Here is a 22031-nt window from a genome sequence, read left to right as displayed (position 1 = left end):
AAATTTGTAAGTTGAAACAAATTTTCCCATAAGAAATAATGTAAATTGAATTAATCCGTTCCACACCCCTAAAAATATTAACTTAAAAATACATTTTATACCGAATACCAGTCTTTTTGTACTAGCTACAATACAGTATGTACTGTATATCTTGCCTTTATCGAGGACTCTTGTTGGCGTATGGAAGACGGTGGGGAGGAGGAGAGGTGTTACTGTTTGGAAGGGGAGTCCCCTTCCATTATAACATCAGGCAGTGAGGACTTCTGAGGTACTCTCCTGCATTTTGCAGGCATACCACTAGGACTGGTTGTGGCTCACTGCTTGCTTGTCTTACTAAGAATCTGTCTAAAGACACTTGTTTTTCCCTACATAATAACACTTGCCTGTAGTAAGACATCACATTGTCATTTAAAAGGTCAATACAATGGCCTGCTACAGCTTCATCTGGATCAGTTTTTTCAACAAAACTTTGCAGTTCTTCCCATACTTCACACATTTTCTTAATGAGGACGGGACATCCTCTACTGCTTCTATTCAACTGTTTTCTGTGGTTGAACCTTACCACTGACATTTATATTATATAATATATATAATAAATTATATACATTATATAATATATATATATTATATAATATATATATTATATATTACCTTCTCGTGTTCTATGTTTATAAGCGTTTGTGGGAGCTTGCACCTATATTATAATTACCCACGTGTGTTACAGGATGAGAGCTACGCTCGTGGTGTCCCATCTTCCCAGCACTCTGTCGTATAATGCTTTGAAAGTACTAACTGTTTTGGCCTCTACCACCTTCTCCCTTAGCTTGTTCCAACCGTCTACCACTGTTTGCGAAAGTGAATTTTCTTATATTTCTTTGCCAGATTTGTTTAGTTTAAATCTATGACCTCTTGTTCTCGAAGTTTCAGATCTCAGGAAGTCTTCCCTATCAATTTTATAGATTCCTGTTACTATCTTGTACATAGTGATCATATCCCGTCTTTTTCGTCTGTCTTCTAGTTTTGGCATATTTAATGCCTCTAACCTCTCCTCATAGCTCTTGTCTTTCAGTTCTAGGAGCCACTTAGTGGCATATCTTTGCACCTTTTCCAGTTTGTTGATGTGCTTCTTAAGATATGGGCACCATACAACCACTGCATATTCTAGCTTTGGCCTAACAAAAGTCATGAACATTGTGGCTTACTTGTTTTGCCTGTATCAAATGTTCCTATATATTCTTATAATGCATCCTATCTCCTAGACTACGTTGCCACGGGCACAAACCCCTTCTATTTTTTCCCCCACATTTATTTTACAATTATATGTTAAAAATCCTTTAGGAACAATGTAGAAACCTTTGGCAAGCTACCGACTTCCTATTCCCATCAGGGTCGCTGAAGATAGTCGCCTTAGTGTAGAAATGCAAAATATCCACATCATCCAGGTTGTTTATTGTATACACTGTTATAAATAATGCATACTAGTGGCGAATACACGCAGCCGAGAGATTTTTTGTAAAATGTATTAATGCTATAAATTTTTACCTATTAAATACTGTGCCATAAATGTTTCAAGAAAGTTATTCTGTGAAAGAGTTTTACATTTTAGAATATTCTTCTGCTGCATCATTAAATGATTATGACTTGTTTAAAGAGGAAGATAATCTAGCTGGATGAATTAATATCTTTTACTTCCCTCATCAATAAATGAACATTTCAGTTTTATACAATTACTGTACAGTACATTACTTCAAGAAAAATAGGCAAAACTTACGTAAAACAAGTTTTTATTAAGTGCATGATGTTGAAGAGTGGTGAAGAGCTTTGTTGCCCCCCGACGAGCATTTTGCTGACCCACCAGAGTACACAAAAGAACAGGCAAGTTATTGACAAATTGCTCCCGTGCTTCATATCTGAAAATAAGGTTTTTGTAGGTTAGAGCCAAAAAGATTACAATTCAGGTGTCATTGTATCAATAGCATCAAAGACTGCAGTTAATTTATCACAATGTACCTATTAGTTAATGAGTTATGGTTACATTCTATTAACTAGTAAATATATATTGTTTATCTTATTACAGTAAACTCCCAATTTTGTTTAAGGAGATCTAACATGTAATACATCAACATATAAAAATTTAGACCATTTTTATGTTTAATGTGCTCAACAACTGGCATCATGATAACATACTAATGCAGGTTATCTGTCCAACCAATATAATTTCTTTTAGAAAGATAATTGGCAATATTTTAAGTACATAACTATTGAATGTCATAGCACGTTTAAACCAAAAAATGCAAAATACGGCACTTATTTGTGGAACTTGAATGTGTTCATTAGATAATAAGATACAATCATCATTGACAACTATGTTGTGTATACAAGCCTCGCATTACCTGTACAGTACCACCTTATCCTTAGCATGATGATCAAACTTCTGGTTTGAAGATGAAGAGACAACAATGTTTCAGTCCGTCCTGGTCAATTATCAAGTCGACAATCTACTCGATACAGAATGGACAGAAATGCCATCATCTTATCTTCTGATGTGTGGTTTGGTCCTCATTCTTAGCATTTTTGAAAATTCTTAGACAATGAATTCTTTAAGCAAATTTTGTTTTTATTGTGAAAACAAAAGTAAATTCTCACCGACAACTATATAAATAATAAAGATGCCATGATGAGATGTTTCAAATAATGCTACCGGCTATTTTACACCCAAAAGGCTTCTAACTCTTCTAATTTTCAGAATATTCTGCATGCACTACTATAAGGAAGTGGCAAATAAATTGTTTTCAAAAGCCTATTATGTGTCAGTTATAATACTTGGAAGTTTTGCTCGAGAACAAATGAAGAAAATATGATACATAATAAAAACATTATGTTGACGAGAGGTAACCTTGTTCTAAGTTTGTCCTCTTCCGTCCGAGGTTGGTGTGGTGCTTGTATCTCATCTTGCGAGGGCCAAAGATCGTCTTTAACCGTGTGCATGTAGTACAGTACCATTGATTCACTGAGCATGCCAGATACCGTTTCCCGTACATGTCTGAAAGCAAAATTAGACCATGGTGCAATTCCAATATCTGGGCATCATCTCAGTAACTTCAACCATACTCTGGATATTAATATTATGATAGGCATAGGAACAAGTATCTTTTCAAATTATGTTTTACCCTGCAATTGGTCTCAGATATCAAAAAGACAAATTTATACAATTGAGTACGTACTTCAAAATACTAAGATTCAGAACTTCCTTCTGAATTTTGTTTGGCAAATAAAAACATCAAATTATCATTCATTCATTATATTCACACCATAGAGGTGCAATAGGTACTCAGAGAGAATTATCAACATAAGAGGCCAAAGACTGTTCAACACGCTTCCACTACACATAAGGGCTGTAACTAGTCGACCCTTCAGTGTTCAAGAGAACTTGACAAGCACCTCCAAAAAATATCCGATCAATCAGACTGTTACTCGTACGTCAGGCTGCGGGTTTTTATAACAAGAGCCACAGAGATAATACAGAAAAGAGGTGGTTGGGTTGACTTTGTCTATCTGGACCTAAAAAATGCTTTTGACAGTCCCCCACATAAGAGGCTGTTCTGGAAACTGAAACATGCTGGAGGAGTGACAGGGAGACTTCTGACATGGATGAAAAACTTTCTGACAGACAGACGAGGGCAGTAATCAGAGATGATGTATCTGACTGCAGGAGTGTTACTAGCGGAGTACCACAGTGTTCAGTTCTTGCACCAATAATGTTCATCGTTAACAAACGATCTACCAGAAGGAATACAGAATTATTTGAACACGTTTGCAGATGATGCTAAGATACTGTGGAAGATAGGAGGCGCAGAGCATAAAGTGGCAAATGGAATTCAGGTGGATAAATCTCTTGTTATGAAATGTGGATTCAGAGAAAATAGACAACACACAACTTACAAATTATGTGGAATGGAATTATAGAACTCTAATGAAGAACAAGACCTAAAGGTGGTTTTGGATAGTAAGCCATCGCCAGGGGAACACAAAAAACATTGAGAGGAGTGTACGTGTTGCTTTCCAACTTCAGACTTTCTTTTAATTATATGGATAGTGAGATACTAAAGAAACTGTTCATGACTTTTGTGAGACCAAAAACTGGAATATGCAGCAGTTGTATGGTGCCCAAATCTCAATTAGCACAAAGAAATTGGAAAAGGTGTAGTAGCATGCTACAAAATGGCTTATTGAACTGAAAAACAAGAGTTATGAGGAGAGACTACAGACATTAAACATGCCTAAACTAGAAGATAGAAGAGGGGTGACATGATCACCACATACAAAATTTTAACAGAAATCTACCAAACTGACAAGGAGGAATTCCTGAAACCAGCAACATCACGAACAAGAGGACACAGTTTCAAGCTAAGGAAAGAGAGGTGGAAAAAAAAAAATTAGAAAGTCTTATTTTGCAGAGTAATTACCTAAGTGTAGTTACAGGATCAGAGCTATGCTCGTGGTGTCCCGTCTTCCCAGCACTCTGTCATATAACGCTTTGAAACTACCGACGGTCTTTGCCTCCTCCATCTTCTCACCTAACTTGTTCCAACCGTCTACCACTCTGTTTGCGAAAGTGAATTTTCTTATATTTCTTCAGCATCTGTGTTTAGCTAGTTTATATCTATGACCTCTTGTTCTTAAAGTTCCAGGTCTCGGGAAATCTTCCCTATCAATTTTATCAATTCCTGTTACTATTTTGTATGTAGTGATCATATCACCTTTCTTCTGTCTTCTAGTTTTGGCATATTTAATGCCTCTAACCTCTCCTCGTAGCTCTTGCCCTTCAGTTCTGGGAGCCACTTAGTGGTAGATGGTTGGAACAAGCTAAGGGAGGTGGTGTATGAGGCAAAACCCATCAGTAGTTTCAAAGTGTTATATGAAAAAGTACTGGGAAAACAGTACACCACAAGCTTAGCTCTCGTCCTGTAACTACACTTATGTAATTAAACACACATATTCCCCTCCCCCATTCACTGTATAGCTAACCTACGGCTGAAAGGAGACAGTTGTTCTACACCTATTATATTACCTGGCAATTTCTATAAATCTACAACCCCATTTGCAAATACAAGACCATTTAACACTTTCGCCCGGGCATGACGCAGCATTGCGTCACCCGTTTACTGTCGGTAATACTGGGGATGACGCAGCATTGCGTCATCCACTTTAAATAATCGCCAAAAATCAGGGTTTTTTCCGATTTTGGGGGGACTGGTTTTAAAATGTGCGCCGATGTCTTCCCATTTTCTTTGTTGAGCTTCGTGGCCCTCAGGCGGCTTGGCACACGCCGTGGGCCCATTGTTTTCGCTCCACTGTTGTGACCAATGTCGCCTCTCCTCGCATCTCAAACGTGTGAACATTTCGGCTATTTTCCGTGGCTATATTTCTTACTGCGGCTTTAGAAACTATCTACGCTTACTCCACGATGGATAGTAATCATGAACAAGGCCCTTCCAGGAAGAAAATTACGAAAGAAAGGCTTGAAAAGGGCGGGAATTGGGAGTGTAGCTGGAAGGCGTCTGAGCGCTCACTCGCGGCTAACGTGTGGCCCGTCTTCAACTCGTTGGCGGTTGGAGCGTGACCAGGTTTTTTATTTTATATGCTAATGTTCCTCTAGAGAATTCTATTGCAAACCCATTGAGACCAAAATGAAAGACCTAGGACAAAAATTGAGGTGACCCGAGTGAAAATAGTGAAAACATTTTATCGCGTTTGCGCGCTCCTGGGTAACTCATTCGCACTTTCTCTGTTTGCTGCGGGTAATTAGCCGGGCTTTTGGAGTTTATATGCATTTAGTGCTGTAGAGAATTCTATTGCGAACACAATGATACCAAATTTAATCTCGTAGGACGAGAATTAAGGTGACAAAGTTGGAGAGTATACACTTTTCAGAATTTACGCGCGCTCCCGTGACACCCTGGGTCCCATATCGCACAGTTGAGGGGTGGCGCGCGGGGTACGCCAAAGTGTTAATCAATAAAATGTATGTAATAAAAACAAGCTAAGAAGAATTGTTTACATAACAAAATGTTTTGTATTTGAAAACACTAACAGCATTTCACAGCACTTACTTAGTGATTGTTTTCCCATATGTGATTTGAACGAAGGAAATCAAAGTTTTTCTAAGCCATTTGCTGACACCCCTAAGCTCACAAAGTTCCTCTAGGAACGAAAAGAGAGGTTCTGCTATCGAGTCCTTCCCACCATCGCCACTCCCTCCATCGGCTGATGTCTCTCCACCATCCATTATCAACCCTAAGTCTTCCTCATCACTGTCACTCTTGCCATCACCTCTGAAATAAGAGGGAAATTACAATTATAAACAATGTTATTAATAGGTATGAACTAATATTTAGTGGTATATATATATATATCAGGAATTTTCTACTGGATAATGGAGATAATACATAAGCTAACTTACTCTTGGTACTAAGAGTACAAGTAATTGAAAGACATACGAATATTTAATACAGAATATATATATTGCCGTCAAGTCATGCCATGCAACAAGTTAAAGATATGCGTCATTAACATGTGGCAAGTGTTATACATGCAAAATACGCATTATTTCATAATTAAAATGATAAAAAGGCTGATAAGAGAACCGTTTGTGACTGCAAATTACCCTTTAAAGAACGTAGAAAATGAGAATTTTGATTTCTTTCGTTGTATTTCTACTTGCTTTAAATGTTCTGGGGATGGCGACAAGTAAGCATATATAAGTTCCGAGCCAGAGAGTTTCTCGTCACTTAAAACTGCATCAAAATACGTCTGTGCCACGACACGCACTTTTTCTAGATGAGCTTTGTCAGCAACTTTGCCAAACATTTTACTTGGTACAGAAGGTAGTTCCACTGCTTTCATCCATGGAGCAATTTGACTAAGAAGAACAAAATAGGAATTAAAGTGAAATATTTCTTCGAGCAATCACAAAAGTAATAATTATCCTGTAAAGAATTCAGTTACACTATATACAAGTTGATTATATATAAAAAACATTTCTGAAAAAGAGAATCAAATAACCAGTGAATAATTCCAGTGAAAGAAAGAGAAAGAGGCTGATCAATAGCATCAAGACTGCTCAATAACATTGAGCAGTCATTGAGCAATACTGAGGGAGGGAGGTGATTGGGGGGGCAGGCTATCCACACCACTTGTTGCAACCACACCCCCCCGGACTAATATGGTGAGAGCTGGGGCCAGATTCACGAAGCAGTTATGCAAGCATTTACAAACCTGTACATCTTTTCTCAATCTTTGGCGGCTATGTTTACAATTATTAAACAGTTAATGCGCTCCGAAGCACCAGGAGGCTGTTTATAACAATAACAGTTGATTTGGAAGTTTCATGCTTGTAAGCTGTTTAAGAAATGTAACCAAAGCCATCAAAGATTGGGGAGAGATGTACATGTTCGTAAGTACTTGCGTAACTGCTTCGTGAATCTGACCCCTGGACTCTAAACTCTAGCCAAGACCCAATGCATCCACGACTGGCTTAAACGATGAATGGAGTAATACCACGGAGTTTAATTGCATAAAACCAAAGAGGAAAATACATAAAATAAACTCTTGTCATTATTCTTGTATACAAACCTCTAGATGCAACAGTTGAGGAATTTGCAGAACAGATAAACAAGATAAAAAATAGCCTCAACTGCCAAACCCAATACCTAATATCTTCCCAAGAGACTTCAACCCGACTGGTCTAAGATGGAGAATAGCAAACAATAATATTATACCAGGAAATCTATCTGGAAATAACCAACTACAGGTCAGGGAACTACTTAGGTTCAGTAAAAAAAATTCACTTGTCTAGCAGATAACAGCCAACTCGAACCGAAAATATTCTAGATTTGAACTTCACGAACAATGAAGAAATAATCAGGGGCCAGATTCACGAAGCACTTACACAAGTACTTACGAACCTGTACATCCTTTCTCAATCTTTGGCAGCTTTGTTTACAATTATTAAACAGTTAATGAGCTCCGAAGCACCAGGAGGCTGTTTATAAACAACAACAGTTGACAGTTGATTGGGAAGTTTTCATGCTTGTTAAGTGTTTAATAAATGTAACCAAAGCCATCAAAGATTGAGGAAAGATGTACACGTTTGCAAGTACTTGCGTAACTGCTTCGTGAATCTGGCTCCAGGGACATTACAATCTCAGATACCCCATAAACTGTGATAAGCTCATTGAAGTGCAAACTAACAGACACTCGCAAAAGGTCTAAAAAAAATTATTAAGCGAGAAGGGTTATTCAATAAATTAAATTTTAATAATAAAAGGGATAGATTAGGGAAAAAATATACATGAAACTTTCAAACATATAATGGAAACTGTTGTAAGTAATAAAAATCCCACACAAGGAATAGAACAACCGACTGTTGAAGCACACAGTTTCTTGATATGTGTTCCTTTGCGAAAATTCAGAAAGAGGACCAGCTTAGAAAGATAATGCAGATGGCACTACAGAAGGGATAAAAAAATAACCGGAAAGCTTAAGTAGACACTATTATCCCTACAAAGAACAAATAATTTAAACAGGGAGACTGAAGACACAGAACAAAGACTGAAGCAATCGTCTCCGATTGAAGAAAAAACTCGTCTTGGCGTTTCTTTACATTCATATCACTACTTTGTTCTCGCCATATAAAATCATGTTAGAGTAGAAGACATGTACAATCCAAGGAGTATTAATGATGCTAGGATGGATAGAATAAGGAATAATAAAATCAGGGAAAAATGCAAAGCAAACTCAATGAATACATAGCAAGATTAGGGAGCTTGTGTTATGACAATCATGTTGAACAAACGAATGATGACTGTGTAAAATTTGAATGAATTTACAGGTAGAAGGAAAGGGGCCAGGAAGTAGATTGGAAAATATGGTGTGTGCATCTGAAAGCAGGTTTTATGAATGAAAAGGTCATGGAAAGTATTAGCAAATAATACAGTACCAACAAATTAACACATTAATTTTGAAAGCTGTTGGCATGCTTTTATCAATGATCAGCATAGCCTGTAAAACTATATATTTACTTTTAACAGTAACTTACCATAACTTTCTGTGCAGATCTACAAGTTGCAGCAATTTTCTCACAATAACCCAGCCATGTGCAGGGCTCGAACTGACAACCAAAGACTCTGGGGTATCCAAGGTAGCACAAGATGACAGTAATGATGAGGTGGAAGATGCCAAGGCAGATGCCGAGCAAAGATCTTGGCACGGCAAGGTCTTTATCTCTTCAGAATTTAGGTGAACTAACAACACCAGGTGCGGGATATCTTTCTCTTCGATGAGCTAGAATGGATTTAAAACAAAAATATTAAACACAGTACAAGGCTTGGTTCTCCAGTAGATTGATCTCATGTTAAACAATTCTCGCATTTGATATCACTATATTGAACAGAACTGGATGCAGAAGAGTCATAATAATGTGGTTGAAAATATGACTACCAAACCCCACACACCAGAAGACAAAGAAACGACAATGTTTCGGGCTGTCTTATACCATTATCAAGTCCATCCTGGATTTTATAATGGTCCAGGATGAACCGAAACATCGTCGTCTCTTCATCTTCTGTCAAACTGGATACACTAACCTGGACACTTTGAACATGAACCCGCCAACGACCAATGTTATCGCTCCAAAGCCCTGTTCTCTCCACATGAGTCTCTAGCAACTTGTGGTCACTGCGTAGCTGGCTAATTTCCCCCTCCAAGTGTGTGATTACTTTTCCATCTGCTTTACCACACTGACGTAAGGCTTGGAGTGCCTGATATTAAACTAATATTAATATGTCATCCCCTGTTCCCTTCAACAAGACAATTTTACGTATTACAGTAACTTAAAAATTATAGAAGCACATAGTAAATTCATATGCAAAATGAACAAGATAGAACATTAATTAATGCTGAAAAAAAGTACAAGTTAGTTATACTTTAATTATACTGTACCAGTATATGAGGAATATCTAAATAACTACAATACGTTGTGCAATACATTGCAATATGCAACGTGCCACAATAATTTGCAATACATTGTGCCACAGCCTGGTCTCCTCCAGTTTAGCTACTCACTCCTGCACTTTATTGTGCAGGAGGAGTGCCAAATCTCTCATGGTTTACTAAAAAGAATGATGAATGCAAATTAATTTGGGTTACCTAAAATTTGCATTGTCAAGCTCTTATTATATGAATGCAATTTTCAGTACCATAAGAGCATTGAATGTAATGAAACCAAAGACTGAATGGTCCCTCAGTAGTTCTCCAGCATTTGTAAGACTTGTTTACTCTCAGACAAAATGAGCACGGGGATCAGAGACTGGCCCAAAAACCAAGGAAACGACGCAGAAAGTTTAAAACGAAACAAAAACCACTGCCGTTATGAAATTAAATGATGCTTAGCAACAGATAAGCAACCCAAGCTCCAACTCCCATGACTGCTACTAGATGTTATCTTGGTGACCCCAAGGTGACAAGTCACCAAGGTAGCAAAGAATACCCTTTAAAATATAAACTCGTAATTTTGTGGTACACTTTACCACCACGTTTAATATAATTAAAACCAATGGAGAGAAATTATATAATAACACACACACAGACAGCATGGCTACAGTATGATACTGTGTAACAAATCATCATAGTTTCAATGAGAAAGCCACAGATATTTTACAGGATGGTTGGGTCGACTGAATTTATCTGGACCTAAGAACAGCATTTGACAGTCCTACACAAGAGGTTGTTCTGGAAACTAGGACACACTGAAGGGGTTACAGAAAGACTTTTGATATGGATGAAAGCCAAATTGAACAACCCTCCTGATGACTTATGACAGTTATCCCTTGGCACCCCAGACTAAATACAGTGCACAGCAGCTGCAGGACAGAGCATATAATGGACTACCAGCCAGCCAAATCACGAGTCAATGACCAAGGGATTCCTCTGGATGGCAGTGAACTCATTCTTAAAACATTGGAGAATGTGGGAGCGGGAGAAAAACAGGCATAAATGAACAAAACCCTTTCCACTGGCGAAGGGTGTGAAGCTTACTAGTGCGACTACCAGATTCCAAAGCTAACACCATCACCACACTGAAGAAGGAATCCTTATAGGAAGAAGATGCATGAAACAGATGAAGATAAAACATTTAATAATGCATTGTGTTGGGGACAGGCAGCCAGTGTGTATATATACGTGTTAGGCCAATATCAAGGTCCCCTCTCAAAGTCAAATTACTGACCTTCCCCAGGATGCAACCCCACAACAAGACTCCTGAGTCAACCCATCTTCTTAAAAATAACGTCACTTTTCGCTCGTATGTGCGCCATGGCCAAAACTGACCATAATTTTAAATGAAATCGACTCGCAAAAGTGATGTACTGTCCCATTTTCTGTTTGAATCCTCCGGCTTACTCGGAAAGGTTAGAAGAGGAAACTTTAAATTAACATTTTTCATGAATTTGAAACTTAAGGAGAATTTCCTGCCCTCCTAACCTACCAGAGGACCCTTAACATACTGTTTTGGAAAAAAAAATCCAAAATTTTCAATTTTTTTTCCATTTTCAAATTACATCCAGTTTTGGCCATACGGGCAAATAGCCAATTCAGCCATAATTTGTAAGAGGACAGGTTGCCTAGGGTACTAATTTCCTGCTAGGTGAACAGATGCATTAGGCGATAGGAAATGCAGCCAACCATTTCTGTCCCACCCAGGATTCAAACCCGGAATTCCCAACTGTAAGTTGAGAACTAACCTGACTGTACTACTGGTATGTAAAAATGTTATCCAATGACTAAGTACAGTCAGGAGGAATGCAAGGCAGGCACCGAGAGAAAATGCATTAGACAACTTTAATTACTCATACAAGGGGTAACAAGTTCAAGCTTAATAAGCCAGAACATAGGACAGACAACAGGAGATGCTTTTTTACCCACTGGATATTAAACCCATGGAACTACCATAAATGCCATGACAGTACTACAGTTTAAAATTAAACTGGAAGAAATCCTTAGAAATACTGTATTGGGAGGATCATTAACAAGCCACTGGCTTCCTATCCCACTGGCTTCCTATCCCAGTGGAGGTCACTGAAGGTGGTGGTCCCCTTAGGTACAGTATATTCAGGTAAAAATGCTGCCAACTTCCTCACTGGAAAATGCACTCGCCACAGCTCACCAGCATAGGAAACGGCTCCTGCTGAGGATCGACACACTCTTACAACTACGAGTGACAGGGCAAAGAGTACCATAGCATCAGACCCTGAAAAGCTTGAAGTGGAAAGAGAGAGATATGCAAAAGTATCAAAGCACTGGCCAGAAAGTGCCTATAGCCAATATGAAACCATAGGAAAGACCACATAAGCAAATTTCAACCAGCACAACAATCACTGGAGAACCATGAAAGCAAAGGAGAATCTGATAGGTCTCTTCTAGGATCAAATAAGATTTTGATCCTTGTTTGTAGTACAGTAGCTTAAGTAAGTCAAGGAGCTTGGTACAATTGGAGGTCTCTGTACCAGAGCCTTCAGCACCAGAAAGCTTCAGAGAAAGAAAGCACAGAATCTATACCAATTTATTACGGATAACAAGACAAAGGTTATGAGAATACAGGTAACAAAGGCTTATTAGGCAATACAAACCAAGAGCTTATTGGTAAGTCTTTCCTGTAGGTGTGCCAATTTATTTCTGGCATAAGAGGAATGATCAGAAAGCTGCATTTGCACAGGTTCTATTGCTTCTGTGTTACTTCCCTCTGTATTTCCTGTTCCTCCTTCCTCTGAAAATATGAAAATGAGACTTAAAGATGTTAAAAGGAAAGGGAAAAATCAGAGCAAGAGCACATCCAACAAACTTATAAATTACGAGAACAACAAATGGAATGTCTGAATTTATAGAAAAATATTTATAGAAAATTAACCATTGTACATACAGCACAAAGAAGACAGGCATTATGTACAGTTCTTTCATCAAAAATACAGTTAAGGCAAATAGGGGACTCGAACCAGTAATTGGCTGTGCACCTTACTCCTGTGTCACATTTTGGTACCATTCATACAACCTGGGATTCCACCGAATCCACAGTATATCTGGAGGCTTCTATTGTAGCCAGTCCAAGTTTTACATATGAAACCCCCAAGCACTCTGGTGTAGGTAAAGCCTTTCATCAACTGTATGCTCCAGCTTCAGATACACCAAGAAATCACACTAATCTGATATATTAATGTGAAGATCAATTGGAGCATTGTAATAGAATGCATTTTTCAGGTGGGCCTCTTGGAGGCTACTGAAAATTATTTGTTAATCAAAAGTTTACGTGCAATAGTTGTAACAGTAACAAGACCAGAGGACATACAGTCATCAGATTAGTTTAACCACTTTGCTGCACTGCTTTTAAACCTTCCACTGCACATATATATATGTATGTATGTATGATTTTGGCCTAACTTTTGTGCCTAGTACATTCGGAGGATGAATTTTGTCAAGTGAGGTGGTATAGTCATCTGACTAGCAGGTGGAGGAGCTATGCTGTTTGTACTTGCCAGACCAGCTTAGTGGTTCGTTATGTTGCACAAAATGTAGATACTGTAGTTATATATAATGTGTGTATATAGTGTAATAGCAGCAAAAACATTGTTTTATTGTTCAAAGAATATAATATTGAACTCAAATTAGTGACAAATACATGTGTGTACCAATATTCTATACATTCTATGATACAAATAATATTACTGACAGCCCAGTACAACATTGCACTGGAAAAATCCATGGTAAAAACATTCAAAATATGAATGGTTTTATATCTAGTTTTGTCTCCATTGGGCCTTCTTGTACAAGGCACAATGGGTTATTAAACTGAAGATTTGGTAATTAAACAGTATAGTCTTGTAAAGCTACTAACATGAAAAGCTTTTTGGGCAAAGATTACCAGTACAGTATATCAAAATTTTACTATATACTATATACACAATTTTACTATATACAGTACTATACTAGTACAGTATATCACAATTTCATCTTCACAGGGAAAAGGATATTACAAATTCTCATTCAAAGAACAAAACGTAATACTAACCAGCACATTCAGTCATGAAATCTACACCCTGGAGAGCAGCCTGACGGAGCATTGCATGGTACGTTGACGACACCAGGAAACCAGTGTAGTGGCGCTCTTCTAACGTTCGCTCAACCTCTTCTCCAATTTCATACAAAACTTCAGGGCCTCGGTTGCCCAAAAGAAAGGCTTCTACACCACGTAGTGTTGGCTGTAAATAATTCACTGCTTTTGAAATAGACCATTCAATGTCATAGCTAGATTACTGTAATTGCATCGATTTGCAATCATTTTTAACGAGAGTAAACTGAATGCCCACACCTGTGCGATGGGTTCTGTAGGTATCCAACTTCCAGCTCCATTGGGAAATTGTGGGAATTAATAGTTACAAGTGGTGTATCTTGAAGGGGCCATTTCACTTTTTTGGCAAGAGTGTGGTGAAAACTATTACAAAAAATGTTTCATGACTATAAAATTCAATGAAAATATACCAAACCATGAAATATTTTATTGCAGGCTATTGCTTGATAATCAACTTAAAACCTTGTGCTTAATTTTACCATTATATATTATTAAAAACTACTGTATACAACTATTTAAGAAAAAAGTTTTGAGTGGAACGAAACATCACCTATCTGAATATACCCGAGGGCCACCAAAGTCACAGGATTCAGTAGCCCATAAGAGCCCCCTATCTCCCTAGTGGCTTCAGGAGAGCCCCAATCTTCCTAGTGGTCTCATTAAAGACAGGAAATTGGCAGCTTGTCAAAGGTTCCCCCATTTGTCCTGATAATTTTATAGAGCTGGAGCTGGCATTAATGGCATCAGCAGGTAGGCAGTTAAAAAAGTTTGTAGCCTAATGGGTGATAAAGTATCTTCCGATTTCTCTCCTACATTGTGGTTCGTCGAGTTCGAAACTGTCATTTCTTGTTCAAATTACATCTAACCTTTTAATGTAATTGTTCTCTTGTGCCAGTCATGGGTATACCCTGGTTACCATTAGTATGCCAGCTCCTATTCGACTTTAAATACAGGGAACTGAAAGTCTAGTGAACTGGAGCACATTTGAGAGCATACTTCAATTCACTACCGAGAGAAATTACTCACTATAACAACATTGGTTTACATTGTTGACTTACAACCGAGGGACCCCAAGCATGACAAATGGTTGAGCATGTTTCTTTACATCCGATGCCGTTATTCACTTAGCAGTAAAATAGCTAACTGGAAGTTAGACAACTGTTGTGGGTTGCATTTTGGGGGAAGGCCTAAGGTAATAGGGTGACCTCAATAGGTCTCTATATGCTTCTTGTACCTGGAGCATACCTGGAGAGGCTTCTGGGAGTTGTTCTACTCCCCGAGATAGTGATACTCTCCTATATCTGACTATGCGAGAAAATTTGTATGTTTAAATGTGCATAAAGCTGTGCTCTATAATTTGCTATAACAAAATATGGTGATAAATTAAAAAAAAAAAAAAAAAAAAACTGAATACAATATTTTGAAATTTGGATTACAGTAGTCACAAATCTGGATTGGGTTCAGAACATCACCCAGATTGAAGATGTAACTGTACTGCACTTTTATTAGAAAAAAATATATAACTCATATAACACCGCAATTAACAAATTAACGTATAAACACACAGGCATTTATAATCTGTTTACTACTGAAGATGCTGTTCTCGTGTGTAAAAATGTTTGCTGTAGTACAGTGGTCTGCATTCGCTACTCACAATTGGGGGTCCCGAGTTTCATCCCTGGGTGGGATACAAATGAATGGGCACATCTCATTTCACCTGATGCCTCTGTTCACCTACAGTAAATAGGTACCCACGAGTTTGGCAACTGTTATGGGCTGTATCCAGGGGTAGGTCGGTATAGTTCAACCTAGAAGTAGGCCTTTATACAAGCCCAAGTCTTGTACAGGCTTCCAATCCTTGACAACGGGAATTATTATAAGTGACAATATACCTTATCAACCTTTACGGGAGGGGGATGGGGGCTGAGGTAGGTATAGTAGATTTCCGTTCCTAACTGGTGGTGCAGCTTCTTGTCTGCATGACGAATTTCCTGAACTGCTGACCAGAAGCTGATGAGTGCACCTTGTCCAATCTCATCCAGATATATCGAGAAGTAACGACGTGCAAACGCAGACTCCAGTAATGCTTGAAACATGAGAATCTAGAACAAATAAGTGATTTTTTAAACCAGTTAAATAGATGCCAACTTAATTTTTCCATCATTAGCAGAACGAAATATTTTTTCATTCTTATTCCATAATGTTTGGATTCAAGAATAATTATACTCTATACAGTACTTCACTACAGTACATTTGTTCTTACACAATACAATATGGAATAATGTATTATAGTCAATACCAACCTTCCTTCCTGGGAGATTCTGCAACGAGTGAGAGAATGAGTCCGACAAACTTGGTGCAACATCAGAACTGCCAACACATCCTCCAGCAGCGCTCGATTCTATTGCTACCTTTCCACTGTTGAGGATATTTATTCGGCGCTCACACTGAGCCTTAGCATAGGTCAGCTGGTTGATGTAACGCTTCAGATTCCTGGCCTATTATAGAAACGTTGGAAAAGATGGAACTGATACATAACTACTTCCAAACCATCAATGCAAAATCAAATTATTTATAAATAAAAAAACAATATTTTTTGTTTATAAATGCTTTAAAAAACTTTTTTCTGGCTAATTCAGCACCATCATTTATGATGAAAGTAAAGTTTGACAAATCATATCCTTCACATCAAGCAAAAGGGGAGGATGGCACCTACTTACCTACCTGTTGATTCCGAGAATCAATGTCCCATCGGCCTGGTCTCTGACCAGCCTTTCTAGTTGCTGGTCTGATCAACCAGGCTGATGTAGCTGCTCACAGCTTTATGTAAGAGTCACAGCCTGGTTGATCAGGTATGCTTTAAGAAGGAGAAGAGAGAGACCTTCAAAAGGCCAACCTTTAAACCTTGCCCTTCATAGGGCAAGGTTTAAAGGATGGCCTACACTTATCTTCAAAAGTGGGACTTGCCACAGCCAGTAACTCAGGAATAGCTGAATGCTCAGACATCAGCAACAGGACTGACTCACAGATAATGCAGCAGCCTGGAACTCCCAGAGGTCACCTAGTGGTGGCCATATGCAACTAGAGGATTCGAGCTAGTTTTGGAGTCATTTTGTCAGTTTCGACGCTTTGTTTTATGTGAACCTTGCTAGTGCTCGTAATGTTTTGCTAATTTTCGGAATGCCTTCTCGGTGCGAGTGATCATAACAATCCCCAAGTTTTCCTTGCCATTGTGAGGGCAATGCCAGGTTCTGGGTCTGGTCTCTAGTAGGCCAAACAGGACGCCTACAGCCAATGTACAGTAACTCAGTAGGGAGTAAACCATCCCAGTGAGATAGCTCCAGGAAGAAAGAGTAACGGATAGCAACTGTGATGATTACGTTAGTTATAAACACTAATTATAACAGCATTGATGACAACGCATAAAAGTTTCTCTGCATTAGAATGCAAAACAATAGCATGATAATTCCCTATACATAGTGTATGTGCCATTTTGCTTATGTACAATTTTCACAATTATTTATTGTTCATTTACTATTTTCATTCATAAAAATACTTGCCACTAAAACCTACTATATAATAAAATTTACAATACTTAACCGAAATATTCTACTGTATTTTCTTTTCAATACATTTCCCTTGAAACTTCACCGAGGACTAAAACGAGACCAAGTCTTATTTATGAACCCGTAAATATGGTTCTGTACACAAATACAATATACCTCGCCATCATACAGAACAAACATACCTGAAGCAAATCTCCCTTTCCGGATCCCTGAGGTGTACTCTCACGGCTGAGGTCCACTCCTTTGGCTTTCTTCAGATTGTTGATGGCAGTTGCTTGCATGATTTCATTAATTATGTTTCGTCTGCATGAAAACAATTATATAAGTATCTTCGCACCTGTGTTTAGGACATAATTATTGTATGCAGTACAGTATATAAGTGACAAGTACCAGAAATAAAGTTTTACTGACAAAATCTGTACTGTACTATTAGAGTGATAGCACTTTGAGAAGTCTGCATTTAAGTATGGATAGACAAGAATTCACAGGTACATAACTACATCAAAAATTGGATTAAGAGGAAAGTCAAAATGAAAAATATGACTACATGCATAAAAATATAACAGAACTACTGTACCATGTACAATACATAAAACAATACGGTAGAAATATATAAATGAAAAATGTCCACTTTAATTAAATTTGACTTCATTAAAAATGTCTGTATGCAAATATTATTAAAAAGTCATGCAGAGTAAGTGCATATTAACAAAAATATTCGAAACATTAAGAAACACAAACATAATTCATGCGGGCATCAAAGCAGGAAGAAAATTAATGTCAATTTCTAAACTACTCCCTCACATCAGCAGCCATCCTGCTGAGCTTAACCCTTGTAGCGCACAAGGGTTTTACGTGGGCATTGTCTATACGCACACAGAAAAATACAGGAAGACCTTGTTTTGAGTACTATAGTTAAAAACCAATGCCCTAAGCATAGGACAAAAATGTCCCAAAAATTATGTCACTTATCAAGGTGGCAGATGTTTACTCAAGGTCTTAGATACCAATTATGAAGACCATGTACCAGCATGCATTTCAAATGTTTCAAAAGTACCTGAAACCTCTTGGGGGTCTTATGTATACCACAGGTCAACCATCTTAAGATATGTGAATTTCAAGAGTTAAGCACTGGCCATCACTAGCCAGACATGTCAATACCAGGTACTTTTGAATCGGTAACATAGTGGTCTACATCCTTGACTCACACACAAGGAACCCGAGTTCAATCTCTAGACTGGACAGAGGGGAATTATGTTCATCATAATTCCCTACAGTGTGCGACTTTGGATACAACCTTTTAACTGTCCTGCATCTCATATGGGCATTTTCTGTGGTGCCCTCGTTTCCATTTACTTGGAGGCATATTCTATGGCCCTTGAGCATAGTTCTGGCATGGTTCTGTAGCATACATGAATACACTAAGTGATTGCATTTTGTTCTTCCTTATTGGTTAGAGCCATACATTAGGAGTGGAAGAACGAGGTGTAGTCAAGAAATCAGAAATGTATGCAGTAACATTAAAAATGCCTTTGTGTATAGGTCACTCTGCTGCTGCTGCTCCCTTTCTCACCCTCCAATACATTTTCTATGCTCAGACATGGTTTTTGGTGTTAGGATGCATGTCAAGGGCACTGGGTGTGAGGATTTGGAGGCATGTATCTTGTGCTTTGTATGGTAGCCATCAGCCAAGGTTTTCAAGCAGGAAAATGGATCATTAATGTGGTAAATTCTCCGATTCCAAGGTGTAGGCTCTTTTGGTTCGACTCGCCAATAACTTACCAAACTACTTTGACTGGCTGATAGAACGACGGTCAGCGTTTAATTCCCAATTATTCAAGTGGGGCACCATTCCTTTCCTCCGTCCTATCCTAAATCTTTATCCTAACATCCTTTCCAAGTGTTATACTGTACAGTACTGTATTGTATAGTCTTAATGGATCGATGCTTTCTCCTCATAATTACCTTACCTTGCCAGTAACTCCTTGACACCTTTACAACCCTGCATGGTCAGCTTGAAAAGAACCTTGTAGTGCCAGTGGAACACAGCATTTTAACCTGTATGACCATGACTACTTTCCAATGGGCCCATCTGAACTTATTTTAGGGAGCACTCAAATAATATGCTAAGAAAAACACTTACTTGAAACCTGATTTTTACTACTGTATCAGTATTTAAGTTTCCAATCAATTACTATACATTCTACATTGAAATCCATCTTACCAACCGATGTAAATCAATTTTCATTGCATAATCATGATGGGTTACATTCCTACACATTTCCAAATTAATTGTAAATGACATTTAAGCAACTAATTGAGCTCCTCTTCCTTTAAATAGGAAGAGGCAATTGAAAGCTTAAACATAATGGATTCATGTCAATGAGCACAATACACTAAGAAAGTTTTAACAAAATACCAAGTTAAATATAAGACAAACCATTCTTGCTTACTTTCTACACTGCACACCTGCAGAAAATTGTGATTCCAGAGTTAAGCCAACCCTCAATTGCATGCTTGCATGCATGCATGTTAATGCCGAGTCAACTAATAATATAACAAACTTAACTGCAGTCAGTAATAATGCCAGAAAAATCCATGGAAGATCATGCATAATATATTATACCTTATCCACCGATACGACTTCGGCAAAGATCACTTGCACTATCAAGTCGACAAAATAGCAATGTGTCATTTACATACAGACCTATGAAAAAGTTTAATTATTTTCCCAGAAGCCCTAATATAATCATTATAGAATAAAAAATGCAAAACACCGCCATAATGTAGAATTACTGTTAGAAAAGTCGGTTAATTTTTTGGGGCTTTTATTCCTCTCCAATAACCCAGCGATGCAATAAATTTCATGCAAACCACTGTAAACTTCATTAAAGGGATAAAATAAAGGCATATGCATAAATAAGAAAGATATACTCAAAGAATCATGCAACTTCTATTCAAGGAGTTACTCCATCAAAATGCCATTTTTAACTTTAAGGGACAGTATGCAATACTCACTGGAAACAACATTCTATTACAAATTTCTGGCTATTAGACAGCTAAAACCGTTGGAAACTTCCAATATTATAATCCTATTCACATTTTTCCCCATTAAATTTCCCCAGTAATTTTCCCCCATTATACTTCAATAATCTGTTATGTACCACGATACGAAACGGTTACACATAATGAAAACTATTCAGCATATAATTTATTTCCAATTTAATACATCTACTAAAACATTAATGCAATTTTTTGTCCAGTCTTGCCCACAGATAGATAAATTTTGATTGTATAACAACCTGAATTTAACAATTTAAAAATGCTTCAGTAAATGACTTCTACTAAACTGTACTAATCAGTACCAACTAAAATACACATCTCCATTAATGTGGCGGACATTTCCCGAGAACGAAGCACTAGTTGACCAAGTTCCACATTAATAGAGGGCGATACATTGGCCATGATCATCATAACTCTCACACATTCCAATGATCATTACCATGCACAAGAACATTAAATACCATATGCACTTAGTAGATGAAAATTCCTTTTAAATAACCCATGAATGATAAGCAAGTTTTATATCCTGTGGAAATGCACTTAATTTCTCAATTAATCACTTATAAAGCCAAGGATTAGTTGTGCAAATGTAAATTTGAAATCTATGCACAGACAGACGGAAAAAGATAATGTTATATACTAAAACTCAAGAAGTGGAAAAGTGATAATATATCATCTGTTTCTAGATGCATCATCCGTCAGAAAATTGAGAGAAACACACCAGGCAACCAGAATCATTCCAGAAAACCTACCGCCATACTGGCCCTTTGCAAAGGAAAAGCATTTAAGACAGAAATTAGGCCAAGCTGCACAATGATTGCAAGAAAGTGCGCCCTCACCTTATCCTGAGCATTTCGTCCGTGCTTTCAGAGGCTAAAACCAACTCTAAGAAGTTGTCAAAGCTGACAAATAAAAACAAAAATTTTCAGCAGGTCACAGGCTACCATGAAAAGAAAGTTTGATTGTGTGCTACCAAAGGCCAAAGGCAATAGTAATAACAGAAACAAAGTATATTGATAATGGAGATTTATTGCATTTTCCATATGCACTGAAAACTATTGATGAAATAGTGCAATTACATGGCAAAAAAAGTTGCAAGTTAAAAATTAGAATCTTTTAAAATGTCCAAAATATAATTGAGGTACTCATTAAACAATTACAAAAAAATATTAAAATATGGTTAAGAATGGAACATATTTAACTAGAGATATCCACTTACTGAA

General features: G+C 37.7%; 1 protein-coding gene across 2 annotated transcripts in view; it reads right to left on the bottom strand.

Annotated features, from left to right (window-relative positions):
* The window catches only part of LOC123769186 (sorting nexin-25), a 41089-nt gene that overhangs the window by 4326 nt on the left and 14732 nt on the right, over positions 1-22031 (bottom strand). The window contains exons 7-18 of one of the 2 annotated variants that reach the window (XM_045760201.2): positions 21648-21710; positions 17928-18048; positions 16483-16677; positions 16072-16281; positions 14120-14309; positions 12687-12823; positions 9648-9821; positions 9101-9345; positions 6668-6922; positions 6114-6335; positions 2897-3043; positions 1772-1910 (exon numbers count right to left, since the gene is read on the bottom strand). In XM_045760201.2, coding sequence (XP_045616157.1) covers positions 1772-1910; positions 2897-3043; positions 6114-6335; positions 6668-6922; positions 9101-9345; positions 9648-9821; positions 12687-12823; positions 14120-14309; positions 16072-16281; positions 16483-16677; positions 17928-18048; positions 21648-21710 — 2098 coding nt within the window. The remainder of the gene's footprint in view (positions 1-1771; positions 1911-2896; positions 3044-6113; positions 6336-6667; positions 6923-9100; positions 9346-9647; positions 9822-12686; positions 12824-14119; positions 14310-16071; positions 16282-16482; positions 16678-17927; positions 18049-21647; positions 21711-22031) is intronic. The other variant, XM_045760202.2, reaches the window with a different exon arrangement.

The sequence above is a fragment of the Procambarus clarkii genome, chromosome 66 (assembly GCF_040958095.1).
Source record: "Procambarus clarkii isolate CNS0578487 chromosome 66, FALCON_Pclarkii_2.0, whole genome shotgun sequence".
NCBI lineage: Eukaryota > Metazoa > Arthropoda > Malacostraca > Decapoda > Cambaridae > Procambarus > Procambarus clarkii.
Note: the sequence above shows the minus strand (reverse complement) of the source record. Positions and strands in the feature narration are given on the sequence as shown.